Below are 20,029 nucleotides of genomic sequence, written 5' to 3'. Positions count from 1 at the left end.
TGTCCAATCCATTTGCCAGTCATGATTTTGCCAAGGTACCCGGCGTTCTGGGGCTCGACGCTCGACGATTGACGCTCTGGGACCTGCCCAGCCTGTGTGGCCGGGAATCGTTCGATGCACACGCACCGCGTGGTCGCCTGAGATGCAAAACAGTACGACGCACGACATACTGTAGCATAGAGCAGACCTGCTAACCGATCTACTACGACCAGAGGACCAAGGGCCCGAAGTGACATGAGATACGCAGGAAAGGAAGCAAGACGTACGCGGGCGGACAAGGACGTTGAAGAGCAGAAAATGCGCGTCTCGGATAGACGTCGACGAACTGGCCACTCAGAACTGTCGTGCTCGTAACTTATACGAAAGAAGCTTCCAAGTTCAGGAATGCAATGGATCCCGTGTAGCTGTTCTGGGCATGCTGTAAACAGATCATCGTCCATGTTCCTGGTTTCATTATGAATCTCCTTTGTCCATATCATTCACAACTCCTCTCCCTATGAACGACTCGACAGCACTCATGAGGTCGCATGACGTACATTCAAACAAAGTCTACAATCGCGGTGTCGCCCCTTCCAAGAGACTAGGAAAGACCATCCGCCATGCTGGCTGCTGGTAATGTGCAATCCAGTCAATTCATTCGTTTATCCATAACCAGGTCGGCGCGCGAGCCCAACGGAGTGGTCAAGCAGCGGTCTTTGGCTAGGAAACCTGCATGTATTTATGTCTACTGGGTATTTGGGTGCTCCTACATAACGCAACCAGATCGATGGCTGACCGCAGCGTGATTGGCATCTGTGTTGTTCATAATGAGATGAAAGTGCCTCTTCCCCGAAAACTGTTTATAGATCTGCTTAGTCATCACGTACGGGCCAGTCCCGCCTGCCAGTACGGGTCATGCCGGCGGGCAGGGCGATGCGCTTATCGGATAGGCCACTTTTTTATCAGGTTTTTTTTTTTTTTTTTTTTTTGTCGGTCCCCTCCATTTGACGTCGTTTCGTGGAGGGAGACGCAGTGCATCACACGACACGACCGCACACCACGACAAGACGGCCGTTACTTTTGCAACCCGACTTGGACAAACGGCAATTGACCTCGACAGCGCACACACCGCACCACCAGCGCCATGGCAGACCAAAAACCGGTACGTCCCTCGCGGGGTCCCCCTCCCTCTATGCTCTCCTCCATTCCTTGTTTCCTCTTTCCTCTCTCCTCTTATCACGGCTAACGCAATGGTGGTGTTTGCAGGCACCCGAGCCGGCCAAACCGGCCAAGCCAGTCAACCCGGCTCTGCGCATGATGGGCCTCCCCAGCCTGCCGCGCAAGCTGCCGTCCCGCAACTGGCTCATCTTTTGGGGCATCAGCTCGACCCTGGCCGCCGCCATCATCTACGACCGCCGCGAGAAGAGACGCGCCACGGCGCGCTGGGCGCATGCCGTGGCGCCGCTGGCGCGCGAGCTGCTGCCGGACACGAGCGCGATGCCGCGGCGCGTCACGGTGTACCTGGAGGCGCCGCCGGGGGACGGGCTGCGGGCGGCGCAGGAGCATTTCAAGGAGTACATCAAGCCGGTGCTGGCGAGCAGCGGGCTGGACTGGGAGTTTGTGGTGGGGCGGCGGCAGGGGGATGTGCGGGCCGTGGTGGCGGAGCGGGTGCGGCGGACACGGCGGCAAGATGTTACCGCGACAACCGAAGTGCCAACAGAGACTGATCTGCCCACCGACGACGACGTCGTGGCGACGGTGCGGGCGCGCAATGGGATCCCCGAGTACGCAGGCGTCAAGGGCGACATTGTGGTTGGACGGCACACGTGGAAGGAGTACGTGCGCGGCCTGCACGAGGGCTGGCTGGGTCCGTTGACGGCACCAGCACCAGCACCGGCGCCCGCAGCAGCGCCGGTGGGGACGGCCGAGCATAAGACCACAGACGGCGCCACAGGAACAGGGGCCGATGACTTGGATGCCTCGCCGACAGCATCAGCACCGACCCCGGACGCCCCGGACGCCCCAGAAACACCCAAGCCGGACGAGAAGCCCGAGGACACCGCCCCCAAACGCCCGCCCCAACCCGTGCCCTACAACTCCGTCGACGACTACCCCTCCAGCCCGCTGCCCCGGCTCATCCCCGCCGAGCTCGGCCCCAGCGTCCCCATCCCCTTCCCCCACCTCCTCGGCTTCCTCAACACCCCCATCCGCATCTACCGCTTCCTCCACCGCCGCCGCCTCGCCGACGAAATCGGCCGCGAGGTCGCCGCCGTCTGCTTTGCCACCGCCACGCGCGAATACCGCGAGGCGGTCGCCGGGGGCTTTGGCGACGCGGACGACGGCTGCGAGCAGCAGACGGCGCTCGCGCACGAGGAGAAGGACTGGGTCAAGTCGGCGTGGACCGACAGCGCCGAGGACCTCAAGAACGACCCGGCGCTGGCGACGCGCGACACGCCGTGGCGCCGCCCCGTCGTCGTCGACCCGCGCATCGGGCAGCGCATGCGGCGGTTTGTGCTGTCGGCGGCCGACGAGGCGGCGGCGCGCGCCATCACGGTGCCCGAAGCAGAAATCGAAGGGTGGACCAAGGGCAAGCTGCGGCAGTTGGGCCGGTGGGCGGGCCGCAGGTGGCGCGGCGACGACAAGTTCCGGCCGAACGTGGCCAACCTGGACGATGAGTAGTGTTGGTGTAGTCCACGTTGTCTTTGGTCTACACACCATCTCTTGTAAGATAGCTCCCCTCCGTTTCTGTCTCCCTTCTTCCCATCTCCATAATTTGCGTCATTGCGCATTTGTTGTTCTTCTTCCTTCTTACAGGCTGGCGGTCGGGAAAAGCACAGCACAAAAGTATATAAAAGCATCCATTTTGACCGCGGTGGAAGGGCGGCACGTGGAAATAGACCATTTACAAACAAGGCAATCAGATCAGTGCGTCATGTGAATAATTCAAGTCAAATAGGCCGGCTACAACGGAAGTGGTATCAAGAACACAAATAGCAACACAAATATCGTACATGGGACATATTGTCAGCGTCATCAGTCGCTGTCGTCGTCGTCGTCGTCGTCGTCGTCGTCGTCCGATCCATAGGAGACGAGCCCAAGTGCTGGCTTCGGTTTTGATGCAGCAGCTGATGGTGGTGCGCGTGCTGCTGCTGCGGGCTTGGGAGCGTCCTGTGTCGTGCCTGACGCAGAAGAACCAGCTGCCGCCTTCGTCGCCGCCGTCTCCTTCTCCGTCGAACTGCCTTTCCGCCTCAGGTTCGGGAATGCGCCCGCCCTGTCCGTCTTGTCCGCGCGCCGTTTCCGTTTCCGTCCGCTCACGGCCCACCCACCGTCGTCCACAAGCTTGTCGATTGTATCGTTGTCGTCGCCTTCCTTCTCCTCTGCGTCCTCCGCCGTCCCGTCGCCCCTCCCACTCTTCTTGGTCTGCGCCGCTCGGAACGCATCCAGCCCGGCCGCCGTCTCGGCCGCCACGCGGGCCGCCGCCGCGCGCGCGTCCGCCTCGATGCCGTCCAGAAACGCAACCTCGTCCTCGTCGAGCGCCCGGAACTGGTGCTTGAGCCTGTGCTCCTCTTCAAAGGCCGCCTGCTTGGCCGCCTTGTTGGCCTGCAGCACCTCGTAGAGGCTCTTTTCGTCTTGGCCGGCGCCGGACGCCCGTGCCGTGCGGGCCGCGGCGCGCCGCTGGCGCTCGGCCTCGAGCTCCTTTTCGACGGCGGCCCACTCAGCCTGGCGCGCGGTCGGGGCCGCCGCCGGCGTCGGCGTCGCCGGCGTCGGCGCAGCCGTCAATGGCAATGTCGTGGACGACGCCGCCTGCTGCTTCTTCACCTGGGCCAGGTCGACGGCATCGCCGGTGGCGGCGTCAATTGCGCCGCCCGACACGAAGCGGGAGGACATGGCAGGATTGTCTAGAAGATTCGTACAAGTAATTGCAACACGACAAAAACGGAGGCCAATGGCTGGATTCGAGTACGCTGTCCGTCATACTACAGCGTAGAGTCGTCTTTGCCCAGAAGGTGTCGTCACTGATGCTTTGTCGCGCCAGGAACAAAAAGAGTGGAGACACATTCGAGGTCGTTACCTAATCAACTCTCATTGGTTGACAAGCAGTGCTCCACTTGAGCGTTCCCAGGACGAACGACGCACAGGCCGAGTTCCTTTTTATTTTTTATTTTTTGCTTTTCGTTCAGCCACCACGAGACTTTTCACTTATTGCTGCCGAAACTAAAAACAGAGAAGTACGGCGTACAAAGTAGGGAGTACGAACAAAATAGAAACGGCAGAAAATATTAGTCTGTCACAAGCTTTAGTCACTAATTTTTTAATTTTTTTTTTTTTTTTTTTTTTTTTTTTTTTTTCACATTTTGGACATTTCTTTTGTTGCTGTCTCGGACAAATTTACGGGCTACTCATGGCCTACACAGACATCTACTTTGTACTTTCTGCTTCTAAATAGAAGCAGAGAATGTACAAGTCGCTTTACGTGGTGTTCTAACACTGGCATTGTCATTAACAAATTATTGCAACAAAGTGGTTTTTTGGGATTTGGTATAGGTATAAACTATGTGAAAAACATGCCCCAGTTTTAAAGGATCTCACAATGTCCTAGTAAGAAAAAATATATATAAAAAAACCCGAGAAAAATTCATCAAAAACGTCATAGGGCAAAGAGGTATAAGAAGACGAAAAAGAGAAAAACACTGCAGTAGTACAGGCGGTGAAGATGCAAAAAGAGAAGCAGGGAATCGAAAAAAAAAAGGCAAAACAAAGAAGCATGACACATAGGGAAAAAAGGGCACCAGAACCAAGTAGAGCGAATGAATGGTAGTAAAATGGATTGAGTGAATCAATAATAGGTATCAAAGACATGCAAGCCCAAGCCATGGCTGGGAGCCGCATGTGTATCTAAAAAGGTAGCGAGCGGGAGGGATAGGACCATGAGAATGAAAAAAAATAAAAATAATATAAAATGGGTTTCCATAAGAAATAAAAAGAGGCGCTCGGCATATCGTTGGCCATGAAGCGGTAGACAGCAAGATGATCTCTACCGGCCAAGGCCCAACAAAGTAATGCTCGGCGGAAGAAGAAATAAAAGTGACCAAAACGACTCAAAGAAAATAAACAAAACGATGAAATAGGTTGTCATGAAACAGAACCGGAACCCAAAAGGCAAAACTCAACGACACCGCGAACGTGATGCAATGAAGTGTAATCAGAATGAAGCAAAAAAAGCCGACAAAGACGCAGATAGCCTATTCCCACCTCCTTTCAGGAAAATAAGTGCAATGTAAAGAACATATAAACACATGAAAAAATAGAAAGATGAAAGACCCAAGGAAAAAAAAGAACCAGAAAAAAATGGCCCGCAAGAAACTTTTGGATGCAAGGAAGAGGCCGAGTGACAGTGGACGCTGATGTCGTTGGGTCTCTACATGAGCGTGGTTCATGTCGAACGATGTGGCCAATGAAGTCGATCGAGAGATGGTGTAGGTAAGCTGCAGACGGTCCGTTTTCGTAGTGTTGGTCAGTAAAAAGGTGCACAATCCAAGGTCAAATTGTGGTCCCATATCCAATACGGTTGTCGACGGCCCACTGCATCATATCGTGCCACCAGCCCTTATCGCGTCCGTGATTTCCAGGTTATCGGAATATCGTGGCCGGTGCATTTGCATTCTTCCCGGGAAGGAAAAAAAGGTGCCCGTAAAATGGAGGCATCAAAGAAAATGGCTTCGTTGAAAAGGCTGTGCCAACCGCTTCCTTTTTTTGGTCTTTTTGTTGTAATAAAAGTCGTAACGTGTTTGTTTTATCGTAAATATTTTAGGCTTGTGGCCAACTTCGGACGAGGAAAAATATGGGGTCAAAGAAAAAAGACACCAAAGAAAAAAATGATAAAACTGAATATAAACCAGGAGGCAAAAAAAATCAAGACCGTTTTAATGTGATGCCAAGAAAAGTCCGAAAGGATCCAAACCGGGGGGATATTAGGGCGCAAAATCAGAATCCGCAAAAACGCCAGTAGATGATGTGTGTATGGGTGTCGAAAAACGCAAAAAGCCGTATGTCAAGTCATTAAATCGAAAAAGAAGACGGAAGGAAAGCCGTAAGAAAATGGTACGAATGTCGACGAAAGACAACCAACCCTGCAAATATCCCCCTCTTGTTGGTAAAAGTGGGACGGACGCCGGTATGGTTGGTGTCGAGTGCTTCGAAAGGTTGAATAAAAAAAATAATGGTCGGCGGCCAGAACAGGAAAGGCAGAACAATGAAAAAGAAACCGAGAAAGGAAAATGAAAAATCAATGTCCGAAACATCAAATCATGCGTGCTTTTTTGTCAGTGTATCGTGACACTGATGTTTGAAAATCAAGCGCTAAGAGGAGCCAAGCTGGCGCCAAAGCAAGTCGGGAGCCGCTGGCACCTTAGCCCATCACAGGTTGGCCATAGGGGTGCGAGACGCCAAAATAGGATGCCTGCTTGCCCATGTGGCCGTGGGGCATGCAGTTCATGCCGTTCATGCCGTTCACTGCGCTGTCAACACTGTTCTCCCAGATGTTGTGACCGTAGAAGTTGTACGTGGGCAGCTTGGCCGGGACGTTGCGGGAGTGGTAGGGCGTGGGGTTGGCGGAGATGGGGTACGGCTGAGCCTGGTGGTGATGACGGCCGGCGGCACCGTATGTGACGTTTGCAGCGGCGCGGTTGGCAGCCTGCTGTGCCTGCTGGTTGAACCAATCGTCGTACTGCGTGTTCATCGCAGCGGCCGAGTTCATGTAGTCGGGAGTACCGTAGCCAGAGTCGGGCGGTGTCAGAGGAGCCGCGGACCACGGATCAGCGTGTGGCTGGTAGGGCCAACATGATGATTGTTGGTCGTGGGCACGGTAGTTCTGCTGCATGGCCTGCTCGTTGCGCTTAACTCTTGACAGGCGCTCGTACTCGGCAATCTGCTCCTGGTGCCATGTGTTGTAGGCAACGGTGCTGTTGTGGCGGGCCACGTTGTTGGCGTAGTCCGTGTCGATGGGCATGGTCATCGAAGCCAGTCTCTGCATGCGCTTCTTGCCAGCCTCCCAGTCGCGCCAGCTGTTGATCCAGGCAGTGTAATCCTCGCTGCGGTCGAGGTTGACGTACAGGCACCAGCCAATGGCGTCCATCCACTCGCGCTCCAGCTTGTTGAGCTCACGAACGGGGATGCCGCTGACATCGGCCCACGAGCGGTTCTGGAAGGTGTTGTCGTCGAGGAACTTGCTACCAAGCAGCAGCGCCACGGTCAACAGGCGCCAGACATGGCCCTCTGACAGCGTGAGCTGGCCCGAGCTCATCATGTTCATCATGTTGATGCGCTTCGCAAAGTAGTTCATGCCCAGCAGGATGGTCGTGCGTGGCAGACGGGTCGATGACAAGATCTGCGAGATGAACTTGCGGAAAGAGTCAGGGGCTCTTGACGTGCCCATGGCGAGGCGGGTGGACATCTCGGCGACGTATTCGGCCATCAGCTCGACCTCGTAGTCGAGCACGGCACAAACGCCTCCAGGCATCTTGGCGGTTGGTGTGAGGAGAAGGAAGAATGATTTCGTTGGGCCTTGCGATGGGACCGAACGAAATCAATCCAGGAACGTAGGGATAGTAGATAAAGATGAAAAGAGGCAAATTTGGTCTACTTCAAGGCACTCGGGAACAGAGGAGATGGAGAGCAAGTGGGGAGTTATTCGAACAAAACTCGACTTACTCGCCAACGAAATCGGTACGAGTCCAGAGGGCGGAAGAAGACGCAAAAAGAGCGATCGAAACGATCGGAAAGAAGTTTTGCAACTGCTTTAATTCGAGAAGCAAGCCATAGGTAATCGGTTTCGATAATGCAGCTGTCAGGGATAGGTGGTACTATTGAACCTTGAGGGTCGAAGTGTCCTCGTTGCAAGAAGATGAACGAGATCGAAGGACCGGAGGACACAAAGGCGTACACCGGCAGCGGTATCGATAATTGATTCGAAAGATGCAAAATAACGCAAGTGCTGATGGAACAAATCAATGTTAGAACCGCGTCACTTCACTTTGATCCTCGATGAAAAGAAAGCGGCATCGAGATCGATTGATTCTGTTTTGCTGAGGCAACGGCAACAAAGTAGCCGAGCTGCAGACAGTTTGAGTGAACTGACCTGTAAACAGGGACGAGCTGGCTGTCGCTGGGGAAGAAAAGCTGGTGGTTCGTTGAAAACGCAAGGCAAAGACGTAGGTATGGCGAAGTCGTAGAAAAAGGTTCGTTCGTAGTAAACAGGGGTTGAAGAGCAGTCGAGATAGCAGTTATCAAAAAAAGGATATCGAAAGCTTAGGGGAAGGATGCAAAAAGCAAGCAAGACAGAGAAACTTTTGGCGAGGGAAACGAAAGGATGTGCAAAAAATACGTCGTTTATAGGTTTTTCGAGGTTCGTGAACAAGAAAGCGTGGTAAGAAGAGCAGAGCAATCAGGAAACGTTCGTCCAGAAGGTTTCGGTTGTTGCCACGGCTTGTTCAAGCTGTCCAATGCCGTGCGTGTTGTTGTCCCGTTCAGTGTCCAAGTGAACCGAGTGTATCGAGTCGAGGATTGGGAGGACTGGAGGATTGGGAGAAGATTGAGAGTCGAAAGTCGGAACGTAGGACCAAACAGGGCGGATACAACAACAACACAAAAGTGAATTTGGTCGTCGTGATGGGATTTGTCGGTTGGTTTCGTCGAGAGAAGGAACGCGAAGGAGGAGAGGCGAGCAAGAAGAAAAAGATACAGAAACCACGTAGACGTATTCCTGCGATCGCGACAGACGAGAAAGAAAGAGATGAGGGGAGAGAGGGAAAAGGAGAAATGGACGAAACACGAGGTGAAGAGAAAAAGAAAAGAGCGAGGAGAAGGGAGAAAGAGATGGAGGGGAGTCGTGAGAGAAAGAGGAAAGAGGAAAGAGAGGAAAACAGAAAACTGGAGACGACACAAAAAAAGAATGGGAAGGGAAGGAGCGATGGGGACACGACGAAGGAGGGCGAAGACGTACAGTAGTGACGGAGAAAACGGAGCGGGAAAAGGATGGGGGTCGAAAGGAGGAAGGCGAGGGCAGGCAGAGAAGGGTTGGGATGACGAAGTGGAGAGGTACCACTGTATTCTGTACGAAATAAAGGCAGCAGAGAGACGGGGGGCGATGGGGGGGCAACGGGGGCAGGAAGGAGCGAACGAGAGGCTGCGAAAACAAAAGCACGAAGAGCGAGGCCCCAGAAAACTCGGACAACAAAAAACACACTAGAAAAACACTGCAGCGGACGGCGTTCTAGTGGAGGGCGAAAACGGAATGGAGCATGGGCGAATTTGGGGCGGCGAGGGCGGAGAGCGCGCTGGTCTCCTGGTGTGGGTGCATGACAGGAGAAGCCGGAAAGAGCGACTGCAAAATAGGACGGGGCGGTGTGCCCGTCGAGAGGACCAAGGATGTCTACAAAGTACGTTTTTGCTCCGTTGCAATTTACAGGGCCTATTCTCGCTGCGGCGAAAGTGCGTGGCAGTGAAATCAGTCCCCTGGGAAAGGCCCAGGCCCCATAACGGGCGTAATCATTAATGTCTCGTCGCTCCGCCGCAGTCAGACTCAGATGCAGTCTTGGTACTGAAATCAATTTCGCGACGAGAGTTGTCTCGTCCTCCATCCTCCAACGCACCCAACTCACATGCCTTTGAACGCATTCACCGATTTTGTTGTTTCCGATACTTGACCGTTTTGACGTATGGCATGCCGAGACGATGGCCGTTCGGCGGGCATGAGCCATTTTGGTTTGCAGCTCGCCAGAGAGAAGGCACCACCTGGGCAGACCTTCAAAGAACAGTGACAAGCACCTGACAAGCACTGTAATTATTATATTGCGGCGTAGCACTGGACAAAGTCAAACAGGCACGTAGAGACAGGTACGTAGCAAGTACTTTTGCCCTTGTAATGTATGATAAGATACAGTACCACATACTTTTGGCACAGCCTACTGGTGGGCACTTTTGACGGCGAACAAGTAGAGGGAGGCATTTGTGTGTGGAATTGTCCTTTATTTAGGTCGTCGGCTGTCATTTTGGTCATCTTCACATTTTTTTGGCCCTTCAACTAGTCGACCTATCAAGATTTTCCTGCAGTCGAGACTTGAGGTCATTCGCCTCGTTCGCGTCTGCCAAGACAAAACGGTCGTGTCGGGTGCAGTAGGAAAAACGACCGTTTAGCCCGGTACTTGAAGATGGGCGTTGAACGGTGGAGTGCCTGCGTACCACGTACCTGTTGAATACGACGTTCATTTCTCCGTAATATGTTCTTTCCGTATTGAACCCGTGCATCGTCTCGTTCTAGGTGGGTCAGTGCAGAGACAGAACGAGTTTTAGTCTCCAGGTCTCTTTGAGAGAAGGAACGGCTGGGGGCGGCGGCAAGAACGGGGCGAGGGAAAATGGAAGGCGGCGAGGAAGAAGCAGGAGGCAGGAAAGGAAGGAAAGAACGACCAGCCCAGAATACCAAAAACCCCAAAAACGACTCGTCGAAAGAATAGGGGGTGTGGAGCCCATTGGGTGGACCGACCCAGTGCCCAGGGCCTGGACGAATGAGGCGTCGTGAATGGGGGCGACTTGGCTCCTGCCTGTTCTTGTTGTTCTTGCTGTTCTTGCCTTTCCTTGCTTGTCGGGCAGACACATTCTGCATTTGACACTGTGTGCCGCGCAGAAACCGGTTTGATGTGCAGGCCACCACTTTGTCATTATACAGTGTAGAACTGTTCGTTACACAGTGTGGCGACCCTTGCAACGTCACGAAAACTAAAAACAGGAAGGAACAAGGCACTGGCTCATGGAAGCAGTGGAGTCGTGTTGAGGGTCTCTCTGTACAGTATTTCGCACGTTTGTTTGGAAAACAGGGGTGCTGTATCAAAATTGGCGTGAGCCAGGGACGTCGAAATAACTCCAGAAATTGAACAGGCATGTTTGGTGACGAGTTTGGTTCACGTTGATGGCCCGGATAGGCTGCCGTGAACATGTTTGAGAAACCGACCAGGCGGCGAGAATGAAGGAGTTGGCAGAGGCAGCAGGGACAGACACGGACAGACAGGAACAGACAAGCTCCTGTCTCCTCCGGTGTCGTCCTCCTGCATCGCATGGTGCATGGGGACTGGAGAAGATGGATCCTCGGTCCTGCACGGCTGGTCTCAAGACGGTTTCTAGTCCGTTTTGTTGCGTTGACAAAGAAAAGCTGCTGCTCCAGAGTGAGGGATTTCCTGCAAAGTACAGAAGTAGAGCGCCGAGAGAACCAATAAAAGTAAATAAAAAGAGGAGATGAAGAGAAAAAGGCACCGGCCGGCCAGAAACGGGCTGCAGTCGTTGTCGAATAACTCCAGGGTCCATTGAACCGGAATGCTGGAAAGGGTAAGTTGACAATTGCGGCATACGGAAAAGGGGACAACGACAAACACGTTCTCGAAGAAAATCTCAACGGCCAGGCCCAACCCATGACGAGCGGATGCAATTTGCAATGTGGCCCCATTCCCCTTTATTTTACGACTTGTGCTGGGATGGACTAGCAAGAAAGGTCAGCCCAGACGAGAAATGTTTGTCGGCATCCTCAGAATTCATTTTCCTCAAGCGGAAAACAGAAGAGAAGGCGAATACATGTACTTCGTACTCGCAGAAGATCCAGCCGGTTCGCCAAGGGCCATCCAGAAACAGACATGCAGGCACCCAAAAAGCCCCAACCACGGCGGGACCCAGACGATCCGATTAGCCAGACCGCTTCTTCGTGACGGCAGCTTACCAAGGCAAAGCCCAGAGCCAAAAGACTGCCCGCAAAGAACACAGCATGGATTGTCGTGCTTGGTTTTTCCTTCGTCTGATGTTCCCGCGACGGGTGGAGGGATCTGTCTCCTGAGCCGTGCGGGCGGTCTGTTGCTCTCTGGCGACGCAATCCTCCGTACTCTTCTTTTCGTTTTGCTGCCTCGCCGTCGTTTCGCCGTCGTTTGGGAGGTTCGTTTCGGATATTTGGGAGGGACCACGGAAAAGGGCACATTCACCATGGCCCCCTACATAGTATTACGACGTCCGCTGTAATTTCTAAACGTTGCCCCTGGACGTTGACAGGCACGTCCACAGTGCAACGGTCTTTGTTGGCCTCTCTTGTATCGTTTCCATCCCTGCCCGCTCCGTCTTGGTTCTCGTACGCAGTCCTCTCCGCTGTGACGATCAGGGTGTCCATCTGCGTCGTAGGCTGTGTTTGTCGTTTGCAGCAGATCAGAATATCCGCAAGGGTTTTTGTTGTCGTGTTTGGCCTTGGGACGCCAGTCGGACGGCGCGACGTCTTCATTTGTTGTCCACGCGAGATGAGGCACACCAAATGAGGTCCCAAAATAGCGTCCGTTCTGGGGCGGGCATACCAAAATGAAAGCACTGTGGAAAACGAAGTATTCTTTACTCCGGAGACGACTCGAATGTCAGTCAATAAAGACCAGCCCGCTTTCGTTCCTGGCGTTGCTCGCGTTCCTGGCGTTCCTGTCGCAATAGCAGAGGGCGTATGGGGTTGCTATAGGGCAATATGGGTTGATGCAGGCCGTTGCTGTGTAAATTGCATATGAGTGCCATGTCAGACGTCCGGAGCAATCCCCCGGAAATTCATCCACCGAAATTCCATGCTCATTTTACTAGAGTGTCAGTGTGTCTCTTCTGCCGTGCACAGCGAGAGCGAAGGAGACGACGCGTCACACGTTGCATAAACATGGGCAATACAGAGGGACAGGCCACTCATTCCAGAAGATGAAGAAGCCGCGTTTAAATGCAAATGAAGGACCACGTGCAAACCCTTCAATACAGGAGGCCAATATCAAAACAATGACCAAGGCATCGCGTTCTCTCAAACAGGGCATCACCAAACACAAGTCGGATCTGTCTGGCTCGGCTACGTTGCCGAGCGGTGCACAACATGGTAGAGGTCTGCTGCAGTTCTGTTGCAGTTCTGTTGCAGCATTTTCTTTGCACAGTCCGCTCTGTCCTCGTTTTGTCATTGTGCTACTGGGTTGTCCTGTTGTTCCTGTCCTCCGTGACTCTCTTTCATGACTGATCGTCGTAGTAATGCGTCGTACTACGAATTACATTTGTCGACTCTCCTTTTTGTGCTGCGTTCTTTCAAGACGAAAGACCCTGAATGCTGATTAGGAGACTCATCGGCTCATTTCCATTTTGGAGCGGCCCCGTCTCTGTGGCTTCTCGTTGGTCAGGCCTGAACGGTGGCTGATTGTGATTTCACACTTTTGGTGATTGTGTCTCGCTTGTCTCGCCTCCCGGTTTGTTGTTGTTTTGGCGACCAGGAAGCTAGGTCCGTTTTGTCTCCGTTTACGACTGGCGTCTCCGTTTTATGTCGACCGTTTCACAACGGACAGCCCCTTTTTCACAAGAGGCCGGTTCACGCCAGTGGCATCAAATTCACACCAAATTCACAAATTCACATCCAATTCACGCCCAACCTTTTGTTCCTTTTCTTCCTTCTCCACCCACACCATCTCTCCAGTGCACAGAAGGGTTCGGGTGGGCCAAATACTAGACACCAGACACCAGTCGCCCGGATCGCAACGTCTGGGCCGGTTGTGCTGGGCTGGTGCTGCTCTGCTGGGCTGACATATGACTCCCGTTTTTATTGGGAACAATGAATGCAACCGTTGTCGTTTATGACAGCTGAGCAAGCATTCCTTTCAAGTTGGGCCTTTCATGACATCGTTATCCGTCTTTGACAAGCCCTCTGCCGCTCCAAGACATACATTGTACGCTACAGGCGGCAACGTCAAGCCAGTTCGCTCGATCCACAGGCCCCAAAGCCACCAACCACAATTTTGATATTTGCAGAGCATCCACCGGCAGTGTCCACAAAATGCCACTGCAGAAAAAAAAGAAAGAAAAAAGAAAACAGTGGTCCTTGATGGCAGGCTGGGTCTAACACAGTCGATTTCTCAATAGTGTTGCCCACTAAAAATCAACTAAAATAAAAAATCACAGCCACCCCTGCCGCTCAACTTTTACGCAACAGAATGGAGTCTGCATCGTCGTAGCCTTGGCCTTTTCTTGCTTGCGTGTCGTCTTTACAGCAGTCCGAGTAGGCCATTCGCACACACGGAGGAAGAAACACGCCGCTGCGAATCTCCACTACATGCTGTGTCGTACCTGAACATATGACATAAAAAGGTGAAGATGCTCTTCATGCATAACCACGGGTATTCTGGCGCTCAAACAGGCAGCTCCTACAGGCACTCCTACAGACAGATCTAGCTAGAAAAGGTAGGCAGATGGCAGCTTCCCGTTTTGTGTCGGTAAGATATCTTTGTTCACGATGGTGGCAGCGTAACATAACATATGAATGGTATGACTGTTGGCCCCCAATAAGCACAGCCCTGTCTGTCAGCCTGCTCTGCTCCTCTGCTGCAGCGTGGGACAGTGCAAGGGCTGCCCCTGCTGTAGGTGCTCAGATGTTGCTACAGTAAGTTACCGTCTGAGTATGATCACCCTTGCAGGCTGGCCTGTGCGTGGGCTCAGCTCAGACTCTCCACGTTGTAATTCCTCCGCAGGATCACCCGTCATCATGAATTGGGTGTGCCAAAAACAGCAGCAGCAGATGCTCGCCAGCTGAAAAAGGCCTGGCCGCAGTCGTGTTAAAGATCAAGCAGTGAGGCTTACCCTGGCATGCGCTGGTGCGGTCATGTTTGCAATGACCGATGCCGTATCTATCGTTTCTTGTTTCTCGTCCAAGAGACAAGTGCAAGAAGTGAGCAAAACAGGAATGCCATGTTGTAGGGGTGAAGGCAGCAGGTTCATCCTCCATCTTTCACGTCGTATCAAAGACGGGCGAACACTATACGAGACAACCTCAACGTCCTCGACGTCCGCGACGCCGACGCCTCCTCGTCATTCTTTGCCACAGGTTGACGTCGTTGTTCAGCGAGATGGAGGTGTGTGTGCGAAGAACAGAAACAGGAATCACAGATCACACGGACGCACAGCCGTGTCTACCGAGACGAGCCGAACTCAGACTCTCGGGAGAGCGCGCTGTCCAATACGGTGCCTCGCTGCCTAGAGGCCAAGGCAGCGCTGTGTAAAAATAAAATAAAATAATATTGCCGCCTGTCCTCAGCTCAACAGCATCTCCAGCATCAGCATCTACGTAATTATAAAGTAATACGCAATACGTGTTTTGCCTCTGGAGAAGCCTAGACTTTTTTTTTTTTGAATCACACTGTGAATCACAGTGAAGTGTGGAATCGGAGCAGTGTGACGTGACTGTTCCAGATGAGTCTCTGAGCCTCTGAGCCTCTCAGCATCGCCAGACAGCCGCCCGGCTGGTTCTGGTCGTTCTCCTGTGCTCCTGTGCTCTGTGCTCCCTGACTCCCATCCATCGTCCAGTCATGCCGCTTCCAGCCTCTTTGCCGCCTCCGGCCGATTCTAGCGGTGAAGTAGAAGATGCCTCCTTTTCGAGTATGACTGCAAACGAAGAAACTTTGCAACGGCTCCGCAAGGGGACGTCAGAAAGGGTCAACTGCATGGTCAACTAAAAGGCCAACTGACAAATCAGAGGCGCAGCAATGCTCCTCTCTCCACGACAAACTCCGTACTCCGACTTCCCCTCCATTCTGTCACCCCAACTCGAAAGAGGCCCCTCATTGTCCTTTTCGATTCTCGGCCTTGCCTCGCTGTTCTGTCGCTTCTCTCCAGCCAGCTAATGCACGTTGGACAGAGGGGGAGACATTCGGGGCCATTTTGTTCCTTCGTCCCGCGGCATGCCCTCCATCCTTACAGTCGACTTTGAGCTCGCGGAACTCGTGATCCTGAACGGGCGAGGCCAGTCCGTTTGTCGCTGGGCAAATGTGCCTATTTTCCCTCGTCCCCAACATAATCCCAGGCTGGCCCAGGCCCGTCTCATGACTGAAAAAGAATAACCAGACGGACAGGCTTTTGCCAATCGGAGCTGTGCCACAGCAGCAGGCACCCGTTGTGAGTAATTGCATTGTAACGATGAAAAGCTGTAGGCCCAGCAGGACATCGGCTGCCGTTGCATGCCGTCGAAAGGAAAAGCCATGTCGTCCCTCTACTCGTGTCACGGATGGAGGGAATGACTGAAGGAGCTTATTTGTCAAGGCGAGCCCCGCACATGCGATGCAGACGCCCGAAGTCGCCTTGTCCAGGTGGACGATAAAAATAAGAAAAGAAGAAAATAAAAAATAAAAATAAAAAAGGTCCGATACGTCGTGGTCGTCCCTCGCCCATCGCCGCCTCGTCCATCGGCTCGACTTGACCGCTTGTTCTTTTCACTTCCCCTGTTGTATTCGTCTGCATGGTCCCGTCACGTCTCGTGACGTTTGTCTGGGTTCTCTGCAAACTCGTTGAAAGAAGATGAAGGCACCGTTGCAATGTACGTCCGTAGCTCATCCAGTGCTCTTTTGCCCTTTGCCCTTTGCCTTTTGCCTTTTGCCCCGCCTCACCTGCAGACCGACAGCAGTCAGCGTGAGCGAAGACACTCCTACACTCTAGCTGCAGGATGCAGGAGAGGGGTTGCAACCCACGCTGCGGACAATATTGTCGAGAGTATGCCGAAAAGAGCTTGCATCGTCGGAAAGGCGACACAGGGCAACCGAGGGCCTGCAACGGACAAATGAAGGGTCTTTGGTCTGCCTTGCTGTCTTTCTGTCTGACTTTCTGACTTTCTGACTGTTTTCCCCGGAAACATCGCCGTCTTCCAAATGAAGATGGATGAGTCGGCCTGGAAGACCGGTTACAGCCACCGTCCAGAGTGTGTGCGTGTAATAAGCGTATTGGCCGCCGTCAATTTACAGACGATCACGTGGAAGAGGCATTTTCTTTTGCTCTCTTGCTCTCTTCCCCTGTGCTGCAGTGCAAATGGGGAAGCAATATCGGGCGGCGGTTTGTGTTCCTTTGGGGAATGAGGACTGCGCGGAGTCGTAGGAGGTGTGGGTGGGAAACGTGGGAATGAACGCTTCGGGAACAACGTCGACAAAACGTGCGTCCAATTCCCCCCGGCATGCACCTAGGACGGTCATCCCGGGTTCGACCTGCACTGGTTGCAGGCTGAAGACTGACCCGGCGTCCCCATTTCCTCATTCAGCATGTTAACCGCTCGTTTGTGAGTCTGAATGGACGTGGGGACACCAACGACTTGCATGCACCTGCAAAGCCGTCACACCCTTCTTTCTCTTGGCTTGTCTGTTTTGATTTCCCTACATGATGGCTTGACAAGCAATCTCCCGTAAAGTGCCTAGACTGCGATCACCAAGTGCACTTTATGTTCCCTGGAGTCCCCGCTATGAAACGGAATCGGCGGCATCTGGTCGTCCCGATGTAGGGCAGGCCGAGGTCGCAAAAATAAATCGCTGGTCGAAGACTGACGATGCAGTGGGGGAGGAATGTACTATCCTCCTCTTTCTCTCGCTCATTGCGGCCCAACTTGAATGAAGACGTTGTCACTGGCCGGACGCGGACGCGCATGCTGCAATGCACGATGCTAAGGCAGACGGGACATTCGGGCAAGGCAATCTGGGAGAGGTTCCTGTTATTCGATTAATACAGCGAGGGAAGACAGTAGACAACTGCTAGTCACAAAACTGTGTGACGCATAATCGAGAGAGCTGCCAGGCACGTCCGCGAAGCAAGTAGCGAAAGGCAAGTAGTAAGTGGAATGAAACAAGAAACTAGCAAAGAATAAACAATACGACAGTGTCCAAACAGTCAAATCAGGCCAAACAGGTATCCAACGAGGTCATTATTCAACAACGTAGAAGTCAGTCATAAATAATTCCAAAAAAAAAAATGATAAAAAATGACACATGTGTCAGCACCACCGCCTCGTCAAGCTCGAGGCTTCTTGCTCCGACCGCCGCCGCCGCTGCTGCCCTTGCCCGAGGGAGGCGAGTGGTGACGGGACGCCTTGGAGGAACCCGCGCCCGGTGTGGGCTCTGGCATCGGCTCTGGCATAGACATGGCCATCGGATCCATCGCTGCTGCCTCTGCCTCAGCCTCTGCGTCCGTATCTGGAGCCGGCGTGCGCTGCTGGGCCTCCTCGAGCAGCTGGTCCAGCCCGCGATGGATGGCCTTGAGCCGGTCGCTGCGGCCCCAGTCGACAATGTTGCGCACCATGCGGCGGAACCGCTTGTACTCGTCCGGGCGGCGCAGCGCGTAGCAGTCCACGTTGGTCATGTAGTAGTTGCGTTCGTCTTGTTTCCATGACACATAGAGCCGCGCGTCCTGCCCGTCCATGGCGACGCTGAATGCCGTGCTGTCGATGGAGGCTGCGGGCGTCACGCCGTCGGTGCCGTCGGTGCCTCCCGTCGATACAGAGTGTTCTTGTGCGTGCGTAAGCAGCCGCCGATTCAGCGTCTCGGCGATGCTGACACACGTGGCCGCGCCCCGGAGACACTGGTTGCTAGCGACACGTATGTTGCCCGCCACGCCTTTGAACTCAATGACAAAGAAGGGAAACACAAAAGGATTGCTGACACTGTAGTCGTTGTAGGCAATCACCTCATCGTACATCGTCCTCAACTGTCTCTGGTGGGCCGTATCAGGAAACGCATCTTCGCAGTTGTACCCGTACAGCAAGTCCGGCGTCGGGACGGGAAACTTGGGCACGTCGCCACCCACAAAGGGGACCACCCGCCGGCACATGGGGAGGCGCGCTCGTACGCCAATCGCGTCGTCGTCGGCGTCCGAGGGCATGGGAAACACATTGTACATGTAGTGCAGCTCCACTTGCGACTCGTGTGAACCCTCGAACAATTCCCGCAGACACTTGTTCTTCACTAACGCCTCATCCGAAGGTTCCGGCGATGCGCGCTGCATGTCACGGATGCGCACCACGACATCCTCCACGTAGGCAGGCTTGGGGAGCCGGCTGTAGCGCATGTGGATGTTGTTTCTGGCAAGCAGTGTGCGGCAGCTATCGTCGTCCACAGTCGTGCGCAACCCAGACAGGGAGGACAAGGAGGGCGCGTACTCGGACGCTTCGGACATTGACCCAAGCGTGGACTCGGACGGGGAGGACAATGATGGAGCGGACACTGACTCGAACGTGAACTCGGTCAGGGTGGACACTGGGGAGGACAAGGAGTCGGTCGTGTACTCGGTCAGAGTGGACACTGGGGAGGATGACTCGGCCGTGGTCTCAGGTCCTAGATCGTCGACTGCCTTCCGTTTGCGAGGCGACCCCGTGCCGACACCGTCGGCTCGTGCACGCGATACGGGGATCCGCGGGATCGCATAGCCGTCGGCGTCCTTTCGATCCATTTGCTCGCGCAACAAGACGTGTTCTTTTTGGTGTTTCCTTTACCCGGTTTCGGTAGACAACTGGCCCGGACCTCGTCCAGGGAACGATCGATAGAGGGCAGATACGGCAGATACGCTTCCGCCGTACCTCGTGAACGACGGCGGACCGACTGCCCTTTTTATCTTCACAAATGGCCTCGTCGACTCTCGGTTTCACGCAGACCATACAGATCACACAGAGCCGCCGCTGCCTAGCGCCTCTTGACCACCAGGGGGCCATCTGTTTGGGCCGCTCGTTAAGCGCGCAGCCTGCATTTGGGTCGCCGTATATCGGTTAGTACTGGAGAAACTGCGAAATTTGTTCAGAAGTTGTAAGGCGCGTCGAGATGATTGGGTGCTGTGTGACCGTTCGTGATGGATGCACTTGAGGCACTTGATGCGTTGGCCAAAATATGCAGCCCTATGCCCCTGGAATCATGAACGTCGCCAGCAATGCGACCGTCTGCCAGGCAGCGACCATGAAGAGGTCGTGAACGAGGAGAGGACGACGCAAATCAGACGTCCTTATCGCGATACACTAGTCGCGGGCCGCCCGCGAATGCGTCGGGCGCTTAAAATGGTTGGTTCGAGATATCGTGAGTTGTGTTGTTGTTTGCGCTTGTTTAGTTCCTGGTGTGGTAGGCAGCCTTGTCGGCCTCACACAACCACCATCGATCACGACGTCACGTGATAATATGTACCAACATGTCACCTCCTTGACAGAGCAAAGTTCAGATTCACTGCATAACAGTGACAG

The 20,029-nt window shown here is 53.8% G+C and overlaps 5 protein-coding genes across 5 annotated transcripts; 2 read left to right on the top strand and 3 right to left on the bottom strand.

Annotated features, from left to right (window-relative positions):
• Positions 1–1,123: 1,123 nt before the first annotated feature.
• Positions 1,124–2,658, top strand: SPSK_06240 (mitochondrial import inner membrane translocase subunit tim-54; the record flags this gene model as incomplete). Its single annotated transcript, XM_016732946.1, has 2 exons — positions 1,124–1,141; positions 1,246–2,658. The coding sequence occupies 2 exons, from the start codon at positions 1,124–1,126 to the stop codon at positions 2,656–2,658; spliced, it is 1,431 nt and encodes a 476-aa protein (XP_016592664.1).
• A 354-nt stretch (positions 2,659–3,012) lies between these two features.
• SPSK_06533 (uncharacterized protein) lies at positions 3,013–3,867 on the bottom strand (the record flags this gene model as incomplete). The annotated part of the gene is made up of 1 exon (XM_016733237.1): positions 3,013–3,867. The coding sequence occupies one exon, from the start codon at positions 3,865–3,867 to the stop codon at positions 3,013–3,015; it is 855 nt and encodes a 284-aa protein (XP_016592663.1).
• A 2,521-nt stretch (positions 3,868–6,388) lies between these two features.
• Positions 6,389–7,498, bottom strand: SPSK_06420 (uncharacterized protein; the record flags this gene model as incomplete). Its single annotated transcript, XM_016733126.1, has 1 exon — positions 6,389–7,498. One exon carries the CDS (start codon positions 7,496–7,498, stop codon positions 6,389–6,391), a length of 1,110 nt encoding a protein of 369 aa, XP_016592662.1.
• A 1,148-nt stretch (positions 7,499–8,646) lies between these two features.
• On the top strand, positions 8,647–8,985 carry SPSK_06761 (uncharacterized protein; the record flags this gene model as incomplete). Its single annotated transcript, XM_016733458.1, has 1 exon — positions 8,647–8,985. One exon carries the CDS (start codon positions 8,647–8,649, stop codon positions 8,983–8,985), a length of 339 nt encoding a protein of 112 aa, XP_016592661.1.
• Positions 8,986–17,820: 8,835 nt separating this feature from the next.
• On the bottom strand, positions 17,821–19,254 carry SPSK_06277 (uncharacterized protein; the record flags this gene model as incomplete). The annotated part of the gene is made up of 1 exon (XM_016732983.1): positions 17,821–19,254. One exon carries the CDS (start codon positions 19,252–19,254, stop codon positions 17,821–17,823), a length of 1,434 nt encoding a protein of 477 aa, XP_016592660.1.
• Positions 19,255–20,029: the final 775 nt, after the last annotated feature.

This window comes from Sporothrix schenckii (genome assembly GCF_000961545.1).
Source record: "Sporothrix schenckii 1099-18 chromosome Unknown Cont38, whole genome shotgun sequence".
Classification (NCBI taxonomy): domain Eukaryota; kingdom Fungi; phylum Ascomycota; class Sordariomycetes; order Ophiostomatales; family Ophiostomataceae; genus Sporothrix; species Sporothrix schenckii.
The sequence above is the reverse complement of the archived record's forward strand: the minus strand, read 5'-3'. Positions and strand labels throughout refer to the sequence as shown.